General features: G+C 69.8%; 2 protein-coding genes across 2 annotated transcripts; one reads left to right on the top strand and one right to left on the bottom strand.

The window, feature by feature from the left end:
• Positions 1–662: 662 nt before the first annotated feature.
• Positions 663–2,690, bottom strand: PRSS57 (serine protease 57). Its single transcript, XM_082780309.1, has 5 exons — positions 2,512–2,690; positions 2,222–2,375; positions 1,868–2,012; positions 1,265–1,525; positions 663–1,190 (listed from the first exon to the last, which is right to left on the bottom strand). Exons 1-5 carry the CDS (start codon positions 2,576–2,578, stop codon positions 864–866), a joined length of 954 nt encoding a protein of 317 aa, XP_082636435.1. The 5' UTR covers positions 2,579–2,690; the 3' UTR covers positions 663–863.
• A 1,081-nt stretch (positions 2,691–3,771) lies between these two features.
• Positions 3,772–16,980, top strand: PALM (paralemmin). The gene is made up of 9 exons (XM_082779893.1): positions 3,772–3,960; positions 11,323–11,371; positions 12,146–12,226; positions 12,330–12,460; positions 13,219–13,345; positions 13,504–13,525; positions 13,683–13,742; positions 14,745–14,876; positions 16,156–16,980. The coding sequence occupies exons 1-9, from the start codon at positions 3,956–3,958 to the stop codon at positions 16,722–16,724; spliced, it is 1,176 nt and encodes a 391-aa protein (XP_082636019.1). The 5' UTR covers positions 3,772–3,955; the 3' UTR covers positions 16,725–16,980.
• The last annotated feature ends 888 nt before the right edge of the window (positions 16,981–17,868 follow it).

Here is a 17,868-nt window from a genome sequence, read left to right as displayed (position 1 = left end):
CAGGGGGTGAGGATGGACCCCCCGGGGGTGTCCCCGGCCCCTCTGCCAGCGCGGGCAGGAGCGGGCGTGCTGGGAACCGACCTGCCCCGGGCCGTGTCTGTGGTTCTCACGATGGGGGGTCCTCGAGTGAGCGGTGGGACGGGGTGGGATGAGGCTGGATGGGACAGGGTGGGACGGGACGAGGAGCCTGGCCCCCGCGGGAAGGCAGCGCCACGCTGCTGGGGGCACCCCGCAGGGCTCAGACCCCAGCTCATGGCAGTGCCTGGTGCTGAGCGGGGTCTGGTCCTGCCCTCTGCTGCTTCCCCTGCTCCGCAGAACCCTGCCCCGTGACAAGGCAGGGGTCTGGCCGGGGACCAGCGCAAAGGGGCTGCGGGGGGGAGCAGCAGCACACCCAGAGAGGGGCTGTGGGGGTGGCACTGCCCGTCCTCCCCGTGCCAGCAGCGCGGGGCAGGGAAAGGACAGAAGGGAAAGCTGGAGGAAGGAAATCCTGGCAGGAGGCGAGGGGCAGCTGCCCCGGGCAGGGCAAGGGTAAGGTTGGGCCCCAATGAGCCCCACTGGGACCAGCTGCCAGGAGGGGATTAAAGGGGGCTGAGCAGCGGGGCTGGGCTCTGCTGGCTCAGTGGGACTGGCGGAGGGAAGGTGAGCGGACAGCGGGCTGGGAAGGAGGTTTTATTGCGGAAGGAAAATGCTGCTGCCAGAGGGGAATCAGGGTGCTGGGACTCTTTGTACAAGCCGGGGAGGGGGCAGGAGGGGAATGCTTGGCTCCTCACTAACAGTCAAAATCAGTCTCCTGCATTGCCTTGGAGCACGTGGGGAAACTGAGGCAGGAGCTGTGAGCCCTGGTTGTCAGTTCCCATCGACCATCAAAGCCCCTGGAGCTGGAGGGGGGCCCGGGTGTCCCAGCCCTTCCCTGCCCTCCTGGGAGCCTCCAGACCACTGCGATGCCTCGGCCCCCCTGCTGGCCCCCGCAGTCTGCCTGCCCCGGGACCCTTCGCTGCCCCCGGACCTGGGTTGTGCTTCTGCTGCCCCTCGGGGTGGCGGTGCTTGAGCACGATGAGGTGCACCCAGTCGATGTAGTTGGAGATCTTGGTGTAAACGTCAGGGTACCGGCGGTCCCCGCATCTCTCCCCGGAGAAGGAGACAATGCCATAAACCTTCCTCTTGAAGACCAGAGGTCCCCCGGAGTCACCCTGCGAAGCGAGGGGACGGGAGGCAGAATAGCATCCCCCCGGGACGGCGGGGCCGGGGCCGGGCACGCACTCACCGCGCAGACGCCCCGCAGCGTGGCGTTGCGGCTGGCCCCGCACAGCATGTTGGCCGAGACGCGGCCCCGCCACAGCGTGCGGCACAGGCTGCGCTTGACGATGGCCGTGTCGGTCTCCATCAGCTGCTCGGGGCGCTCGCCGTAGTTGGAGATGTCCCCCCAGCCCAGCACCAGGCAGACGGTCCCGGGCTTCAGGTCGATGTGCGGCGAGGGCAGGCGGATGCGCTTCACGTACTTGTTCAGCGTGGCCGACCCGTTCAGCTGGGCAGGGAGCGGGGGGCGCGGGTTCCTCCTTGCCCCCCCCCCCCCCCGGGCCGGGGCAGACCCCCCAACACACAGCTCCTGCCCCCCACCCTCCCCAGACCAGCCCGGCTGCTGCCGGGGCCCCCTCTCCTCACCGCCCCGGCCCCGGCTGATTTTGGAGCCCCCGCGCCCCGGGGCTGGAGGACGGGGGGGCGCGGGCAGCCCCCCCCCAGCCCCTCCTCGGCCGCCTCCAGCGCCGCTCCCCGGCGAAGCGCTGACACCTAGCGGCGGCCGGGCCGGGCGCGGGGACCTGCCGGGACCCCCCCCCCGGGACCCCCAGCGGGGGGGCGCGGGGCTCACCCTGAGCAGGCGGATGTCGTTGTCCACCGTGCGGGGGTCGTAGAGGGGGTGCGCGATGGACTCCTCGACGCCGAAGACCTGCTGCGACTCCTCGGGCTGCTCCAGCCGGTGGGCGCCCAGCACCACGCGCACCGAGGGGTTGCGCCTGCGGCCCCGGGGGGGGACCGTGAGTGGGCTGGGGGCCCCCGGGGACGGAGAGCAGAAGGGGAACGGGCAGGCGGGGGGGCTGCTCCAGCGCCACGTAACCCCCCCAGAACGGGAGCATCCATCCCTGTGGGGCCAGCTCCCCATAGGGCCACGCTGTGTCCTGCGGAGGGGACCGGAGCCCGTGCGCCCCCCCGGAGTGCCGCTCACCTGGGGATGGGGCAGTGGGCCGCCGTCATCACCCACTTGGGCCAGACGAGGAAGCCCCCACAGAAGTGCTGCCCGTCCATCTGGATGGAGGCGATGAAGGGCCAGGAGTGGGGCAGCGCTGCCTTGCCCCCAATCACCCGGCTGCCGCGGGCACCTGGGGGGTGCGGGCGCTCAGCAGCTGCGGGGGGACCCCAACGCCACCCATGGGTGCTCAGGCTCCAGCCCCAGGCCCCTCGTCCCCACCCTGGCTGGGGGGGGGACTGGCCCCGCAGCCCCGGCCGTCCCGTTACCTGCTGGGCCCAGCGCCGGGAGCAGCACGGAGCCCCCCAGGCTGAGGATGAGCAGAGCAGTGACCATGCTGGTGTGGTGTGGGCCTCTGCCACCTCCTGTGGGGCCACCTGGGGTGCGTGGGGGGGGTTAAATAGCCCTGCAGGGGGGGTGCTGTGGGCGCAGTCACAGTGCGGATGCTGGCGGGTTTCCTCCTCAGGGTGTTGCTGCCTTGTGCAATCACGATGGAGTGGGGGGCATGGGGACTGCAATGTTCTGGTCTGTGGGGGCTCTGCAGACCCGGGGGGGGTCTCAGGCTCAGTGTCCTCAGGGCTGCGGAGCCAGCCTGGCCTGCGGCACCGCTCGGCAGCCTCCCTTGGATCTGGGAGGCTGCTCGCTGGGAGGGGAGCGGATTAAGGAAGGAAGAGTGAAAGCGGAGCAGCTTCCAGCCCCGTCCTGGCTGCTCTCGTGCCTTGAACTAACCGGGATGAAATCCTGCTCTTGGCACAGAGGGGGCGAGCAGGGCCCTGCCATGGCCCGGGGACGCTCCCCAGCATGTGGCAGCACCCACAGGACTGGCGGTGGCCTGGCTGCTGCGTGCTGCGCCCTTGCCAGCCCCCAGGGATGCTGCGTGGCTCTGGGCCTGTGCCCATGCATGGGGGCTGCAGCCCCTGGTCCGGATCCCCAGCTGGGAGGGCCGAGGGTCTGACAGCAGGGGGTCCCGTGGTTGGGGGTCCCATGGTTGGGGTCCCATGGTTGTGGTGCCCCTGCCATGGAGCTGGGCTCACTCTGGGATGTGTGAGGAGCTCGTGCCCCTGGATTTCTTCACACCGCCGTGGTTTGAGCCTCGGCCCGGGCTTCCTGTGTCAGTTTGCCAGCGTTTACCCAACAAAACTGTCAGCGGGAAAAGGGGGAGCTGGGGAGGGGGGCAGCCCCGGCCCTGCTGAGGGTCGCTCTCGGCACCCCCGGGGTTGCGTGGGGGTGCTGGGAGCGGGGCGTCTGGCCGGGACCGTGGGACCCCTCCTGGGGACGGCGGGGCTCAGCCCGGGGTGGGGGGCTCAGCCCGGGGGGGGGGGCTCGGGCAGGAGCCGACAGCGCCCGCGGCCCCCCGGTTCCTCGCAGCCGGACCCGGCTTCGGGGTCCCCGCAACCCCGAAAGCGGCCGCGGGAGCGCCCGGGGGCGGCGGCGGCGGCGGGCGGGGAGCGCCGCGCCCCGAGGCCGGGTGAGGGGCGGCGGCAGTGGCGGGGCGCGCCCGGCAGACGGAGCTGTGCGGGAGGCGGCGGCACCGGCGCGGCCCCGCCATCCCTGCGCATCCCGCAGCCCCGCCGGGGATGCCGCCGCCCGCCGGGCCCTGAGCGCCGGGACGCCGGCGGCCGCCGGCCCCGCTCCGCCGCGCCTCGCCCGGCCCCCCCCCATCCCCCCCCACCCCAACGCCCCCGCCCCGGACCCGCGGAGCCCGCCTGGAAGATGGAGTGAGTACCGGGGCCGGGCCGCCCCCCACCCCCCGGCACCCCCGCACCGGGCCGCGGGTCCCCCGGTGCCGCGCACCGCAGTGCCGGGGCGGGGGCCGGGGCTCCGGACCCCCCCCCCTCCGCTCCCCACGGCGGGGTCGCGGTACCGAGGGCTCGGGGAGGCGACACCGGCGGCTCGCGTGTCCCCCCCCCCCGACTCGGTGCGGGGCTCCCGGACCCCCAAAACCGGGGCTCGCGCCCCCCCCCCCCGCCGGTCCCGGGGCCTCGCGTCCCAGACCCGGGGGCTCGGGGCCCCCATCCTCGGTGCCGCGTCCGCCCCGGTGCCGGGGGCTCGGCCCCCGCTGCTGCTCGGTGGGGGCTGCCCCGGTGCCTGCCCCCCCCCCGCCCTGCCGCGGGGTGCCGGGGGGCGGCGGTGGGGGCCCGGGGCTGGCGCGGGGGCTGCGGGGGGCGAGTCCCTGCTGGGGGGGGGGTGGAAGGGCGGTGATTTGGGCGGCTCGGACCTGTTGTTGCTGCTGCGTGTGGCTGGGGGCGAGTGGGTGGCGGGGAGCCCGCGGCCCCCTCCCTGCGCACGCGGCCCCCATCCCTCGGCGAGGGGCCTGGGGGGCAGCCCCGGGGGCTTCTCGCAGCCCGGCTCCTGCCGGGGGGGGGGCTCCGGGCGAGCCCGGGGATGCTCTCCCGGCCCCGACCTTCTTTGTGTGCCGCGGTGGGGCCCTGCCCCGCTCGGCTGCTGCCTGCGGCCGGCTCCGGGCTGGGCGCGGGGATCCGCGGGTGGATGGGGAGCGGGGGGCACGGGTGGGGGGCGCCCTGCCCGTGCTGGTCGTGCCCCTCGGGAGGGCGGGGGGCTGCTGCTCCACGCCAGGTGCCAGCGGGGGCAGCCCCATCGCACCCAGGCCTTCCCTTCCCTCCCCGTGGCTCCAGTCCCCCCCCCCCGGCACGATGGGGACCCCGGCATCTCCTGGGTTTGGCACCGGGGATTTGGGGGGCATCCATCCAGCCCAGCCTGGGGGCCTGCTCCTTGTGACTGCCTCGCCCCGCACCAATTAATGGGCTGCCTGCTAATGAGGTGCTGGGTGCTCGACTGGTCCTGCTCGGCTGCCGGCTGCGGTTTGGGGGAGCCCTGCTGGGGGTGCTGGAGGCGGTCGGGGTGATTGCTGCCTGCTGTTGGGGTTGGATTCTGGCTTGCTGAGAGTGGTGGGGGAGGCACCAGCAGGGGCCTGGGAGGGTTTCAGAGGCCTGGGTGCAACGTTTGGGATGGAAATGGGGAGGGGGCCAGCCCCCAGGCCTGGTGACAGCTCAGGGCAGGGCGGCAGCTCCTGTCCCCAGCTCCCCCACGCCACATCTCCTGGCTCCACTCCTCCCTCCAGAGCCCCTCTGACAGCGGGGGCTGAGGGATAGACCCCGCTGGCTGCCCCCAGGGACAAGGAGCCCTTTGGGAACGTGCCAGGGCTGTTGTCTGTGTGCTGGAAATACCAGACTGTTCCTTCTCTTGACTAAAATCCCCGCTAGGGAAACGTGCCCTGGAGGTGAGAGGTGAGCACGGGGCTGAGCAGTGAAGCAGAGCCCCAGCGTGCACGGCTTCTGTTTGGGCAGCTTCAGCGCAGCCCCTCCTGGGCGCTCAGGGTTTGTCTCTTCTGGAGATGGGTCTTGAGATTTTGGGCTGGAATACACGTGCAAAAGTTACTGCTGGCTGCCGTGCCGACACGTGTTCTCCCTGGGCAGCTGTGGGTGTGTGAGCAGACCTACAGCTCCAGCGCTCCTGCACTGGCTTCCACCGCGGGTCAGTCGTGCTCTGCTAAATTCAGACCCTGGTCGCTGGGATGGGGGCGTAGGAAAGCCCCGGGTCAGGAGAGGCCCATGGCAAAGCGCTCCCTGGACCCAGGCCTGGCTCTGCAGCCGCTAATGCGCGCTGGGCAGCGTGCTCTGGGCTCGGGCTGGCTCTTGCCTTTCCTTGGCGTTGGCAGCAGCTGGAGGAGGGTGCTGGCCGCGGCGAGCTGCTGGTGCCAAGGGAGGTTTGGCTAAAAGCTTCCAGCTCTGTAAGAGCTGCTGGTCCCATCGGGGCTGCTCCGCTGTCCTCTGCTCCTGCTGCTATTGATGCTGCTGAGTAGCTGGAGATTTTGCATCTCCACTTCTGGCTGCTCTGATAGCTCTTCCCTGTGCCTTGTTGTGCCTCCCGCAGCCTTCTGGCCTCCTCGGGAGCTGGGTGCTCTCCTGGTCCTGCCCTTCCCCATCGTCCCTAGCCCTGATCAGGAGCCGAGAGCCTTGCAGAGGGGGAGGAGGGAGATTTCAGCCCTGGGGGTAACCTGGGGGCTCTCCCGCTGGGTGGGACTCAGGGTCCTGCTCTCCCCTCCACGTGCCTCTGTGATGAAGTTAAAACCCAGTCCGCCGTGGTTCCCAAATGTCCCGGAGGAAGCCATAAAGCTCGGCCGCAGACAGCCGCACAATGGCACCGCAGCCCCCGCGCCAGGAACCGGGGCTCGGAGCTCGACCCCGCAGCCACCAGCCGTGGCCCCGCGGCCCCTCAAGTGCACCGGGCTGGGCAGGAACTGGAGCAAGAGCAGGTTTCCTTGGGAAACTGCTGCTGCTAGCTCTCCTGGTTCCTGGCCAGAAATAGCCACTTTCCCCTGCGCTGGGGGGGCAGCTCACACCTTCCGCACCGCGCCGGGCTCGGCCAGATGGGCTTCGGCACTGGAAGTGGCTGCAGTGGGGCTGGGGCGGGCGGGCAGGGGGCTCTGCCTGGGGGAGCCTCTCCTGGGCCCCCCACACTGGTTGCTGAAGAGCAAGGCTGGGACGTGGAAAGGACGGGCACAGGTCTGAGGGGTCAGGACAGGCCTGAGGGAGGGCAGAGAGCTCGGGGCTGGAGGCAGAGGCGGTGGCGGGGAGCCTGATCTTCCGAGTCTGTACTTAGCACTCGCACCCACTGGGAGGGGAGCGGGGCCCCTCAGGCCCCAGACAGTCCCAGGGGATGAGGATGAGGCCTCCAGCAGCCCTGGAGCTCCAGTCAGGGAGGGGAGCCCAGGCTGGACCTGCTCCAGGCAGGTGCTTCCTCGTGCGGAGGAGCTGGACGTGGTGTGAGGACAGAGCTCCCCGCCGGGGGCTGCGGGTGCTGGCTCAGGGCTCGGTGTCCTGCCAGGGCTCTGCACATGAACCGCATCCCTGCTGGATGTGAGGAGCCTCGTGTGCCTTCATCTTCCTGGCGCTGGCGTGGGAAAGCTGCGGTGCCTCGAAGGAGCGAGGAGCAGGGACAACGTGACACCGCCGGGGTGGCCGGAGCCGAGCGCCACGTCCCCGGCTGGTGCTGGAGCTGCTGGGCTGCCCGGGGGGAGGCTCTGCTCTCATTCATAAATCGTGTGGGTGTTTCCTAGTGGAGCCTTGCTCCTCTAACTGGAAGGGAGCTGGAAACCCAAGTGTTTGGAGGGCACTCGAACCATTGTTTGAAAGATCTGTAATTTTCCAATCAAACTCTCTCCTTGAGCCTCCGTTCATCAAATATTCATAGGATCCATTTTCTCCTGGCACTCCCAGCCCACGTCTCAGCCCCGAGAATCAATCAGGCAGCTCTGCTGCTCTAATGCATCCTGCGTTTTCAGGAGCTGCCACCCCTCCTCCCGCCTCCCCCCCCCATCCCATCCCCTCCCCAGGCAGCCCGCAGGTACCCGCAGGGCTCCGAGCAGCCCGGCTGCGCACAGCGGGGGCCCGGCCTCTCCTCGCCGTCACCAGGAGCCTTGTCCCTTCCCTTCCAGCCTGCTGGCTGATGATTTATTTGCCTTCGCTGTCGATGGCTGTCGGCCCCAAGCTGCTGCAGCCCCCTCCCCTCCGCACCCAGCTACGGGTGAGGGTGTTTGAGGGCGGCCCTGCTGTCCATGGCGGTGCTTTGGGGGGCTCACGGCTGCCCTACGGCAGCAGCACTCGGGGCCTGCTTTCCCCGGGGGTCTGGCTCTTGGTGTACACCAGCACCGCTCCTGCGTGGCTGCCTGAGCTGCTGCTGCTTGCACCCGTGCTGGGCCCCGCACCAGGGCTCGTCTCGCCGGGGCCTCTCCCTGCCCTGCGCTCTGGCTCGGAGCTGAGCGGGTGGGAACGGAGCGGAGGTCAGGGGAGCGGAGGAGCAGCTTGAAACGGCTCTTCGCACATTTGGATGAGCTAATGGGAAAAAACAGAGGAAGGCAAATAAACATTATTGTTTCATGTCAGGCAGGGAGGAGACAAAAGGTCACGGGCTTCCCTTGTGATGGTGGAAACAGCGGCATCAGCAGGGCTGGAAAGAGCTGGAGAGCCGGGCAGGGAGCGCGGTGCGTGCTCGGGGCGCGTGCGTGCGCACACGTGGGCGCGTGGCTCTGCCCGAGGACTGCTGCCGTAGCAGGGGGAGTTCCCCCGGTGCCGTCTGTGCCCCCGGTCCCAGCGACCTCATTTGTCGTGCCGCGGCCACGAGGCGCATCGGAGCCCGCTGGAGGAGCTGCCCCGGGACGGGCAGGGCTGGGATGTGCGTGCAGAGGGCAGCGGGCGAAGCATGAACCTGTTCGCAGGAGCTCACAAGACCGGGTGAAATGAGGCGCGGCGGAGGAAGGGGTTGCTTTGTTGTTTTTTTTCTGCCCTCAGGGTTCCCGAGGGGGGTGCCAGCCCCAGACTTGGTGCCCCAGGGGGCTCCTTTCTGCCCCTCTGGGCACCCCAGCTGAGGCCGGAGCTTGGCGCTGCCGAGGCCTCCCGGGGAGCCCTGGATCTGCCGAGTCCTTGGCCCGGCTGCGCCCTGGCCCCAGCCCTGCTGCTGGGCCCCCTCGGTCCCCGGGGCACAGCATCCTCCCTCCCGCGTTGCCATGGTGCCGTTGCCAGGGCGCCGTTGCCATGGTGATGTTGCCAGGGCGCCCGGCTTGGCGCGGCCAGCCCTCATCCCTCATCCCTCATCCCTCATCCCTCGTCCCTTGTCCCTCGTCCCTCGTCCCTTGTCCCTCATCCTGGGGCTGCTGCCCCCCGGGACAGCCAGGGCTGGGGAGCGGCTGCTCGGGGGGAGCCTGGGATGACCCCAGCCCCAGCCCACCCCGGGGCTCCACTCACCAGCCCCCAGCCCTGGGGGCCCTATGAAGCGCGGTGACCCCCCTGGGATGGTGCAGGGCAGTGACTGGGGGGCTGGAGGGGGCTGGAGGAACCCCCCCACCCACCCTTCTGCCCCCACGCCCTGTCCCCGTGGGTAGGGGTCTGGGGGCTCCGGGGTCAGCCCCACCCTGCCCCTTCTCGGGGTCTGGAGGTGAGGGATGAGCGCCCGGGGCCTTGTGGCAGGGCTGGGGTGCACCCGGGGCTGGGTCCGGGGGGGCAGCAAGGGGGCGTCCAGCCTGTTCTGCGTCTTTCCCTGGGCCAGGAAGATTCCTGGCGTTCACCCCGGGAATGCAGAGGCTTCAGCAAATAATGGAAAATAAAGAGGATGGAGGAAAAGCAGAACAGAACGTTTCAGGAACACTGAAAAAGTTTGGATCTGTTGCACGGGGCAAGATCCAGGAAAGAAGCGGGCTTTGGTCCAAAGTCCTCCGAGGCCGGGGTGCCGAGAGCTGGGCTCGGAGGGTGCCCCTGGCCCCGGAGCAGGGTGGTCCTGGCACGGGGCACCCCGGGGCTGCCTGGTCCCGCGGCTGGCACAGGGGAGGGAGCAGGGGGCCCTTGGAGAGCCCATGGGTGGGGGGGCTGCCGAGGGGAGGCTGCAGGGCACAGGCGGTCTGGGGGCTGCAGGGGGGTCCGGACAGCGGGGATGGAGCGGGGCCGGCCCCTGGTGCCTTCCGCTTCCTGCGGGACAGGGAGCAGCTCGCAGCTCGCAGGGGTGAGAACGGCACCCGCGGACGCTCCGACTCCCTTTGGGGTTTTCAGTATTTAATTTCCCAGCTCGGGCGCAGCGTGGGGACGGCAGGCGGGCTGCCAGCACGCTGACAAATGGAGGCTGCTGACAGCGGGCGAGCGCATGCGTGCGTGTGCAGAGCAGCCACGGCATCACCCCGAACTGCACCAAAATAACCGCCCCAAAGTGGCACCGGCCCCGCTTTGTTTGTCTGGCCCTGATTTCACGCGCTGCCAGGATCCGGGTGCGGGGGAACCGCTGCCTTCCAGGGGGAGGAGGATGGAGGCGGGGGGGCTCCTCTCGTACCAGCGGGACGTGGGGCCAGGCCTGAGGGGGTGCCGTGTGCGGGGAGCAGGTGAAGGTCACTGTGGGGCATCACGTTTTCCATGACCCCTTCAGGAAATGTCCCCGTTGTTTTTCCGGGGCTTTCTGGAAAGCGGCGATGTTTTGCATGCCATGGAAATGTTTTGCTTGGGGTGGGGATGGGGAAAACAGCCTGAACACAGCACCGTCGGAGGGCAGCTGGGAGGGGATGAGCAGAGGGGCACTTGCAGGTCCCTGCTTGCTCTGGGAATGCTTCGGGGCCACCGCAGCCCCTCTCCGTCCCTGGGGGTCAGGACGGTCTGGGCTTGCTTTGAGCGCTGCAAACCCTCAGGCCCAGCCTGGTGTGCGCAGGGACAGGACCCGCAGGGGGCGGTTGGTGTCTCACTGTCCCCCGAGCCTTGGCCACCCCAGCTCCAGCGCTCCCAGCCAGGGCCGGAGCTCCTGGGAGCTGCGAAAATGGGTTCGCACTTGGCCCGCTTCTCCCCGAGACTCGCTCCCTTTGCTCCTTCCCCCTCCTGGGCTCCGCCGTCCCTCACTCTGGCAAGCAAATGGCAACGATCCATCGCCTTACGCCACTGCCGAGCCTCCCACCCTAATTACTGCCGCAGCTCAGCGCTTCGTTAGCATCGGCTGGCACTCAGCCCGCCTGCTCCCGGCGGCACCGCAGCCTCCCCAGGTCGCAGACGGGCCCCGGGCGGGCGTCTCCAGCCCGGCTGCGCCCGCACCTGGTGCTGTGCGGCACGTCGGGGCCGTGTGTCTGTGCACGTCCGTGTGTCTGCGCCTGCATGCGCGTGGCGGGGTGTCTGTGCACATCCCCGTGTCCGTGCTCCTTGGTGTGTCCGTGTCTGCACACATGTGCCTGTGTGCACACAGCGGAGGGGTCTCTGTGCAGGAAAGGTGTCGGCAGCCAAGGAAGGGGCTCGCCATGGGCAGTGCGAGGCGGGTGGAGCAGCGGGCGGCCAGAAGCGCCCCGCTCCAGCACCTCTGTGGGTACCACGTCCACCTGCGTGCTGCGGGGTCACCGCCAGCAGCACGGGGACGGTGGCGAGCAGGGAGCCGGTGCCTGGAGGAGACGTGCGGGGCGAGGAGTGCTCGGCTGCGGGGTGGCGAAGGGCAGGGGAGGCAGCAGCCGGCGGAAGGGACGAGCTCGGCCTTTGTCTGTGCGCGGTGTCCGGCACAATGTCCGCATTCAGCGCGCTTCACGGCCGCTCTGTGCTCTCTTGCAGGGCCGTGGAGACCAGCACCCTTCAGCAGGAGAGGCTGCAGGCCATCGCGGTGAGTCCCCTCGGGCGAGCAGGCGGCACCTGGCTGCTGGCCCCGTGTCCTGGCCCCAAGGAGGTGACCCCCCCGGGACCCCCGGGGCTTGGTTCTGCACCTCTGGACCAGGGGCAGAGCTGGCGGCTGGGAGGGTTAATTAATGAAGTGGCACCTTGATGAGCCACGAGGGAGAGGGAAACGAGTGAGGAGCCCCCCTTTGCCCTTCCCAAGGGCTGGGGCTCGTGCAGGACCCGGCCCTGTGTGGTGCAGGCTCTGCCCTGCCCCTGCCCCTGCCCCTGCCCTGCAGCAGCTCCCTGGCCCCCGGTGCCGCCGGCGGCTGCCAGCTCCCCGCTCCCCATCCCCATCGCTATCGGCCGATCTGTGCTGTACAAAGGGCAAATTGTTTGGGGCCAGAGGAGGAAAAAAAGCGAGTGACGCTTCCCGGGACTGGGACTGACTCTGCTAAAATAATCTGGACCGACCCCAGGATGTGCAGCGAGGCGGGGCCGGGGGAAGAGGCCGCGCGGGGCTGGGTTCCCGACGCCGGCTCTCGCTCAGCAGGGCCAGGCGCAAAGAGCCCGTGCTCTGCGCCCTCCGTGCCTCAGTTTCCCCCAGTGCTGGGCTGGCGAGGTGCAGTCCCCGGGGGGGGGGGGCGGACGAGGGGCTCCAGCCATGCAGACCCGAGCCCAGAGGCTGCCCCCCCCCGGGATGGAGGCGCCCCCCCGCCGGCCGTGCCCGCTGCTGCCCCTGCCCCAGGCCGACCCCGGCTGTGCCGCTGTCCCGTCCCCGCAGGAGAAGCGGAAACGCCAGACGGAGATCGAGAACAAGAGGCGGCAGCTCGAGGATGACCGGCGGCAGCTGCAGCACCTCAAGGTGAGGACCCCCCCCCGGGGACCCCTCCTCTGCTCCAGGGATGGGCCGGAGCCCCCAGCCCTGGGGGCGGCAGGACCGTGACCCCCTCCCCTGTGCTCCCCAGTCCAAGGCTCTGCGGGAGAGGTGGCTGCTGGAGGGGGCCCCGTCCTCCGCCTCCGAGGAGGATGAGGCGATGAAGAAGCAAATGCAGGAGGATGAAGTGAAGACCAAGGAGCTGGAGGAAACCATCCAGAGGTAACGGGGCCGGGGGTGGTGGTGTGGGCTGATGCCGGGGAGCCCGCAGGGAGCCGGGGACGTGCTCAGAGGGTGCCCAAGCCCCCCGGGCAGACAGGAGGCCAGGAGGCAGCTGGGTCCCCACATTGGAACCCACGGGCGCTGCCACCATGCTCAGAACGAGTGGGGCTGGCTCCCCGGGCACCCTTGGGTGGTCGTGACAGGAGGTGAGGGGGGGCAGCCCCCTCCCAGCCCCCCAGTGCCGGGGCGCTGATGGGGAGAAAGGGGCAGGGACCCCCCAGCGGTGTCCCGGCAGCCCGGCAGGAATGCACCCAGTCCCTGGCTGCGCTCGTTAATTACCGGTTAATTACCGAGCATCCGAGCAGGGCGGCCAGGCACGAAGGGGGCTTTGTGTCCGTGTAATGGCGCGGGGCATTCCTCCGGGCTGCAGGGGGAAAGGGCAGCTCACGGGGAGACGGAACCAAAGGCTGGGCGGAGGTGCCCTGGTTCACACGGGGGGAACATGGGGGGGCCTCTGGGGGCCGGGGGGGGGCTTTGCCGGGCTGATGGCTGGGGCTTTTTCCTGGGGAATGTGATCAGGATGAATGTTTCTGGGAGCAAAACGTGGATGAGGTGGGGTCGCTCTGTGCCACCAGCCGATGGCAGGGCTCAGAGCCCGCGGGGGTGTCTCGGTGGCGGTCTGTCCGTCTGTCCCTGGCTGTGTCGCTGCTCCGTGCTCCCCGGTCTGAGCGCAGCCCCCGGCCCGGTTCCTCCCCCAGGCTGGAGAAGGAGCTGGAGACGCTGGAGAACAGCAGCTCGGTGGCGTCCACCAAGGAGAACCTGGCCGAAGTGGCGGCGGTGCCGGCCAAGGAGGAGAAGGCCGAGATCGTCCCCAACGCGCAGAAGGTGGGCACGGCCGACCCCCTGCGGGGCCGGGTGGGCAGGGGGTGAGGGGGCGAGGGGCTGCGTCTGGGGGGGGCTGTGCCTGGTGCCTCACCGCTGGGGCTGGGCGCACGGCGCAGTGCATCCCCTGTGGCTCCTGACCTCGCTCTTCTGTCTTGCAGAGTCCCCTGGGCACAGCCGTAGGTAGGTGACCCTGCACCCCCCGTCCCCCTTGCAGGGGGAGCCCGTCCAGGTGGCAGCAGGAGGCTCCGTCTGCCCCGGGGCCATCCCGTGGGTGAGTGTGGGGCACGTGGGTGGCTGGGGATCGGCTCAGGGCGTCGCTTCTCCTCTCCACCCCCAGCCAAGAAGGTCTCCAGCAGCCCCATGAAGGCGGTGGAAGGCACCGACATGATGAAGGCAGGTACGTGCCCGCTGCCACGCGAGGAGCACTCCCTCCCGGTCGCTTCCCTCCTCCCGCCCCGCGGCATCTTTCGGCTCACCGCCCTCAGTGCTCAGCCCGTCCTGCAGCCCCGCCACCAACGATCCCCGCCGCTCCATGAGTTTCCAAGCCTAGGGCATCAAATATCGGTTATTTGCCATCGGAGGGTTCGTGTTCAGTGGGATCCCGCGGTTGTTTTGCAGTTCAGGGCCCCCATCCCCTCCCTATTCCATGTCTCTGCTCCAGTTTCATCCTTTGCCTCCTGCTGTTTGTGGCTTCTCGGTGCGAGGGAGAGCAGAGACACGGGGCCGGGGCCGGGGCTGCCTGCCCGCGGGGGCTTGCAGAGGCACAGGGAGCAGGCAGGGGCTGCGGGGCTGCAGCCGCTGGCACCAAGCTGCCCATGCTGGGACGGGGCTGGAGCTCCTGGAGAGGTTTCCTCTGGTCTGGGGACGCTCAGACCAGGCTGCAGCACCGGGAAGAACCCGGCTCTGTGTCCATGGAGCCGAGTGCCGTCGGGCCACGGTGACCCCGGTGTCCGCGGGGAGCAGCCGGGGAGCTGAAGGATCGGTGCCGAGGATCGCCCGTCCCACGGAGCGCAGGGGCTGCCCTGCCCCCTTGGCCAGCACCAGCGCCTTCAGCACCGCTTCCCACGAGCGTGATCCTGGCCCCGAGCCCAGGCCCCCGCGGGTGGCCCCGCTCGCTGGCCGGACAGATGGACGCGGTGGCGGAGGTAAGGGGATGCCGGCAGCACCAGGACGGTGAGAGCCCCGTGGGTCCCGTAGGAGGGCTGTGCCCGGGATGTCGCACCTGCCTCTGCCTCCACTCCTCCTCGCTGCAGCCTGCTGCCTTGCTAACGCCGCTGAGCACCGCTGAGCACCGCTGAGCACCGCGCCGTGCCGCTGCGCCTGCCCGCTGCTGGCTCCTGAGCACGGGCTGGGGAGGGCCGGGGCCGCCGTGACGCTCACTGTGCTCTTTGTGTCCCAGCCATGTACTCAGTGGAGATCACGGTGGAGAAGGACAGAGTTACTGGGGAGACCAAGGTCCTGTCCAGCACCACCCTTCTCCCCCAGAACCATTGTCTGCAAGGGGTCAAAGTGTACGAGGATGAGCTAAAAGGTAGGGCCCCATCCCGCACCGCTGGCAGGCGTCAGGAGCACAGGGCAGGGGCCGAGGGACCAGCTGCCCGAGCATCCCGTGGGCACCAGGGTGAGGAAGGGCCGGGGCGGCTCCTGCTGCCTCCACCGGCTCCACGGGGGAACTGGCTCAGGGCAAGCCCTCGACAGCCCGTCCTGCGCCCCAGCCAGCCCGGCGTGGGAGCCAGCCCAGCACCGTGGTGTGGACGGTCCTGAGGGGCCAGCTTGGGTTTGCATGTCAAGGCCCTGTGCTGATGGGGAGCACAGAAGAGGATCTGCTGTGTCCAGAGCCCCAGGAGCTCTGTTAAACCACAACAGCATCTCAACAGTGAGGCGATGGCACCGGCATCGCGTCCATGTCACGGGCACCTCCCGGCCAGGGACAGGATGGGGCTGAGCAGCTGGGCTGCTGGGGATCCCTGCGACCCTGCACCACCCAGGCTGGCAGCACAGAGCCCATCCCCTGGGTGCAGAGAAGAAGCAGCTATAGGGAGCAGTGCCTGCTTTTGGGGCACCCCAGGAACCTGCTTTGATGGTGCTGGTGGCACCGAGGGACGGCTGTGTCAGTGAGGACTGACTGCGGAGCTGTGGAAAACGACCGGGAGCTGCGGTGGCTGAGCAGACCCTGGGCTCCATGGGCTGACCACAGCTGGGACCCCCCGTTCCCAAGGAGGTGCCGCGGAGCCCCCTGGCAGTGAGCAGCCCGGGTCCCTCCCGGCCGAGCCAGCCCTGCCTGGCCCGGTCATTATCTGTTATCGCTCGTCTGCCTGCGCTCCGTGGCTGTGGCACTGATCATCACATGATGCTCCAAGTCAAGTGGAAAATGCGATGCGCTGGGTGCATCCCTCACCGCCGAGCACGGCTCCTCCTGCCCTGCAGCGCTGCCAGTGCCCATGTGCTGCGCATCAGCAGCAGAAGACCCTGTCCCTCGGCAGGCACGGGGCCCCCGGGCACTGCAGGCACTGGGGCACGGTGGGACCGGGTGCTCAGCTCGGGGACCTGCTGCAAAGCATCGCCTCGGCCCGGGGCCTGGGTTCAGAGGTGCCAAGGGCTGGGAGCGGCTCCTCAGTGGTGCCGTTGGTGCAGCCGCGCCACTCGCTGCACGGAGCAGGGGCTGGGAGGGCTGGGGGCTGCCAGGAGGTGAGCCTGGCCTGGGGACAAGGGGACAGCACGGGGGAGCCGGGCTGCACGAGCGGGGCTTGTCCCGGTGCAGTCCGAGCCTCCTCCCCGCCACCCCTCACCTCCTCCTCTTGTCCCCGCAGTGGTGCACGCGGTGAGCGCCGAGGCTGGGGCCCTGCAGAACGGGGCGCACCCGCTCAGCTCCTCGGAGGTGGATGAGCTCCTTCACAAGGCGGACGAGGTGACCCTGAGCGAGGCCAAGGCGGGCGAGGAGGCGGCCGGCAGCGCCCCGTCCAGCCAGAAGCCGACGCCGCGCAGGGAGATCACGGGGCTGCAGGCGAAGCCAAGGGAAAACTCCACGGCGCTGCCGCCGGGCGAGGGCGCGGAGCCGAGCCGGGAGCAGCCGGTCACCATGATCTTCATGGGCTACCAGAACGTGGAAGACGAGAACGAGACCAAGAAGGTGCTGGGGCTGGAGGGCACCATCAAGGCCGAGCTGGTGGTGATCGAGGACGCCGAGAGCAAGCCGGAGCCGGCGGGCAAGGACCACGCGCCGCCCAACGGCACCGCGCTGGAGCCCGCGGCCGCCCCGCAGCAGGGGGAGGAGGCCCCGGGCGGGCAGAAGCCGGGCGCCAACGCCACGGAAGCCAAGGAGGCCGAGCAGGACATGGACGCGAAGAAGCAGCGCTGCAAATGCTGCACGGTGATGTGAGCCCCGCGGCCGGCGAGAGCAGGCTGCCCCCGCTGAGCCCCTCCGCCCCCGCTCCCCAGGCCCGCGGCCCCGCAGGACACAGGGTTACTCCCTGGCCAGACACAGCCCCCTTTTTTCTGAAGAACCGGGGAAATCCAACGCGGTGGCTGTAAAGCCGAAGGCGGCAGCACACCGAGGCCGTGGCATTGCTCGCCCCGTCTGTCCAACGCCCGCTCCGTGCGACACCCCCAGTGCTGCGTGTGATATTTATTAGAGACCCCCCCCCCCCCACGCCCCACGTTTCGCCTGCCCCTCCCCACGGCCCTGCCTCACCCCGGCGCAGACACCGGGAGCGTTTCCCTCCCTCCTCCAGCAATTTCCCACCCACCGTTGGAAGACGGCCGCCGGCCGGGCCAGGGGTCAGAGACAAATCCAGCAGCCGGCAGGACCCGCGGTCACCCAGCCCGCGGCAGGCACGGCGCGAAGCCCCCCGCCAGCCCTTCCCCTGCACCTCCAGCGCCATCTCTCCAGCACATCCCTGGCCTGGCTCCATCCTGGGTGCTTGGCCATCGTCGGCTCCGTGATGCTGGGCTCGGCCAGGCTGTCGGAGCGGTGCCAGGAGCGTGCAGGGTGCCGTGGACCAGGCACAGCTCCCCCGGGGCAGGCACAGCTTGGGTCCATGCAGGGAGCCTGGCTCCGCTCTCCTGGACTCTCCTCTCCATGCAGGGGCTCCTCGCCCTGCTGCTCGTGGTGACGGCAGCCACCGGCCAGGTACCGCCACCGCCACTGCTGCCGTGGGGCCGTTCCAACACCTCATCTGCCCTGCCGGTGTCACTGGGCTCCAGCACCCAAGGGGGGCGAGCGGGGCCGTGTCTGGGTGCCCACCGCCCACCCAGGAGGGTGGTGATGGCTGGGGGCAGCGAGCAGCGGGGGAACGGGGGGTCCCAGCCCACGGGGATGGGATCAGGGCTTGGACCTGCCTGTGACACCCCGCAGCAGCGGGAGGGTGGCCCAGAGCCCCCCAGCCCTGCCCTGGGGTGGCCCCTGTGCCCTCACCACGTCCTCCTGCCCCAGGCAGCTTTGCAGAGCCAGCTTGTGGGTCACCAGTGTCAGGTCCCCGGCCCAGTTCACCTCAGGTGCTGGGACTGGGGCCTGCTGGGGGGAC

The sequence above is a fragment of the Aythya marila genome (assembly GCF_965140915.1).
Source record: "Aythya marila genome assembly, chromosome: 27".
In the NCBI taxonomy this organism is placed as follows: domain Eukaryota; kingdom Metazoa; phylum Chordata; class Aves; order Anseriformes; family Anatidae; genus Aythya; species Aythya marila.
The sequence above is the reverse complement of the archived record's forward strand: the minus strand, read 5'-3'. Positions and strand labels throughout refer to the sequence as shown.

What these genes read in the sequence shown, in the direction of transcription:
- PRSS57 (XM_082780309.1), bottom strand. Translation starts at nt 2,578, where the DNA reads ATGGTCACTGCTCTGCTCATCCTCAGCCTGGGGGGCTCCGTGCTGCTC. An exon ending in GCCCACTGCCCCATCCCCAG is followed by an intron (nt 2,013 to 2,221) that starts GTGAGCGGCACT and finishes CCGGGGCCGCAG; the next exon opens with GCGCAACCCCTCGGTGCGCG. An exon ending in CGCTGCGGGGCGTCTGCGCG is followed by an intron (nt 1,191 to 1,264) that starts GTGAGTGCGTGC and finishes CTCGCTTCGCAG; the next exon opens with GGTGACTCCGGGGGACCTCT.
- PALM (XM_082779893.1), top strand. An exon ending in CTGGAGGAAACCATCCAGAG is followed by an intron (nt 12,461 to 13,218) that starts GTAACGGGGCCG and finishes TTCCTCCCCCAG; the next exon opens with GCTGGAGAAGGAGCTGGAGA. An exon ending in TCCCCTGGGCACAGCCGTAG is followed by an intron (nt 13,526 to 13,682) that starts GTAGGTGACCCT and finishes CTCCACCCCCAG; the next exon opens with CCAAGAAGGTCTCCAGCAGC.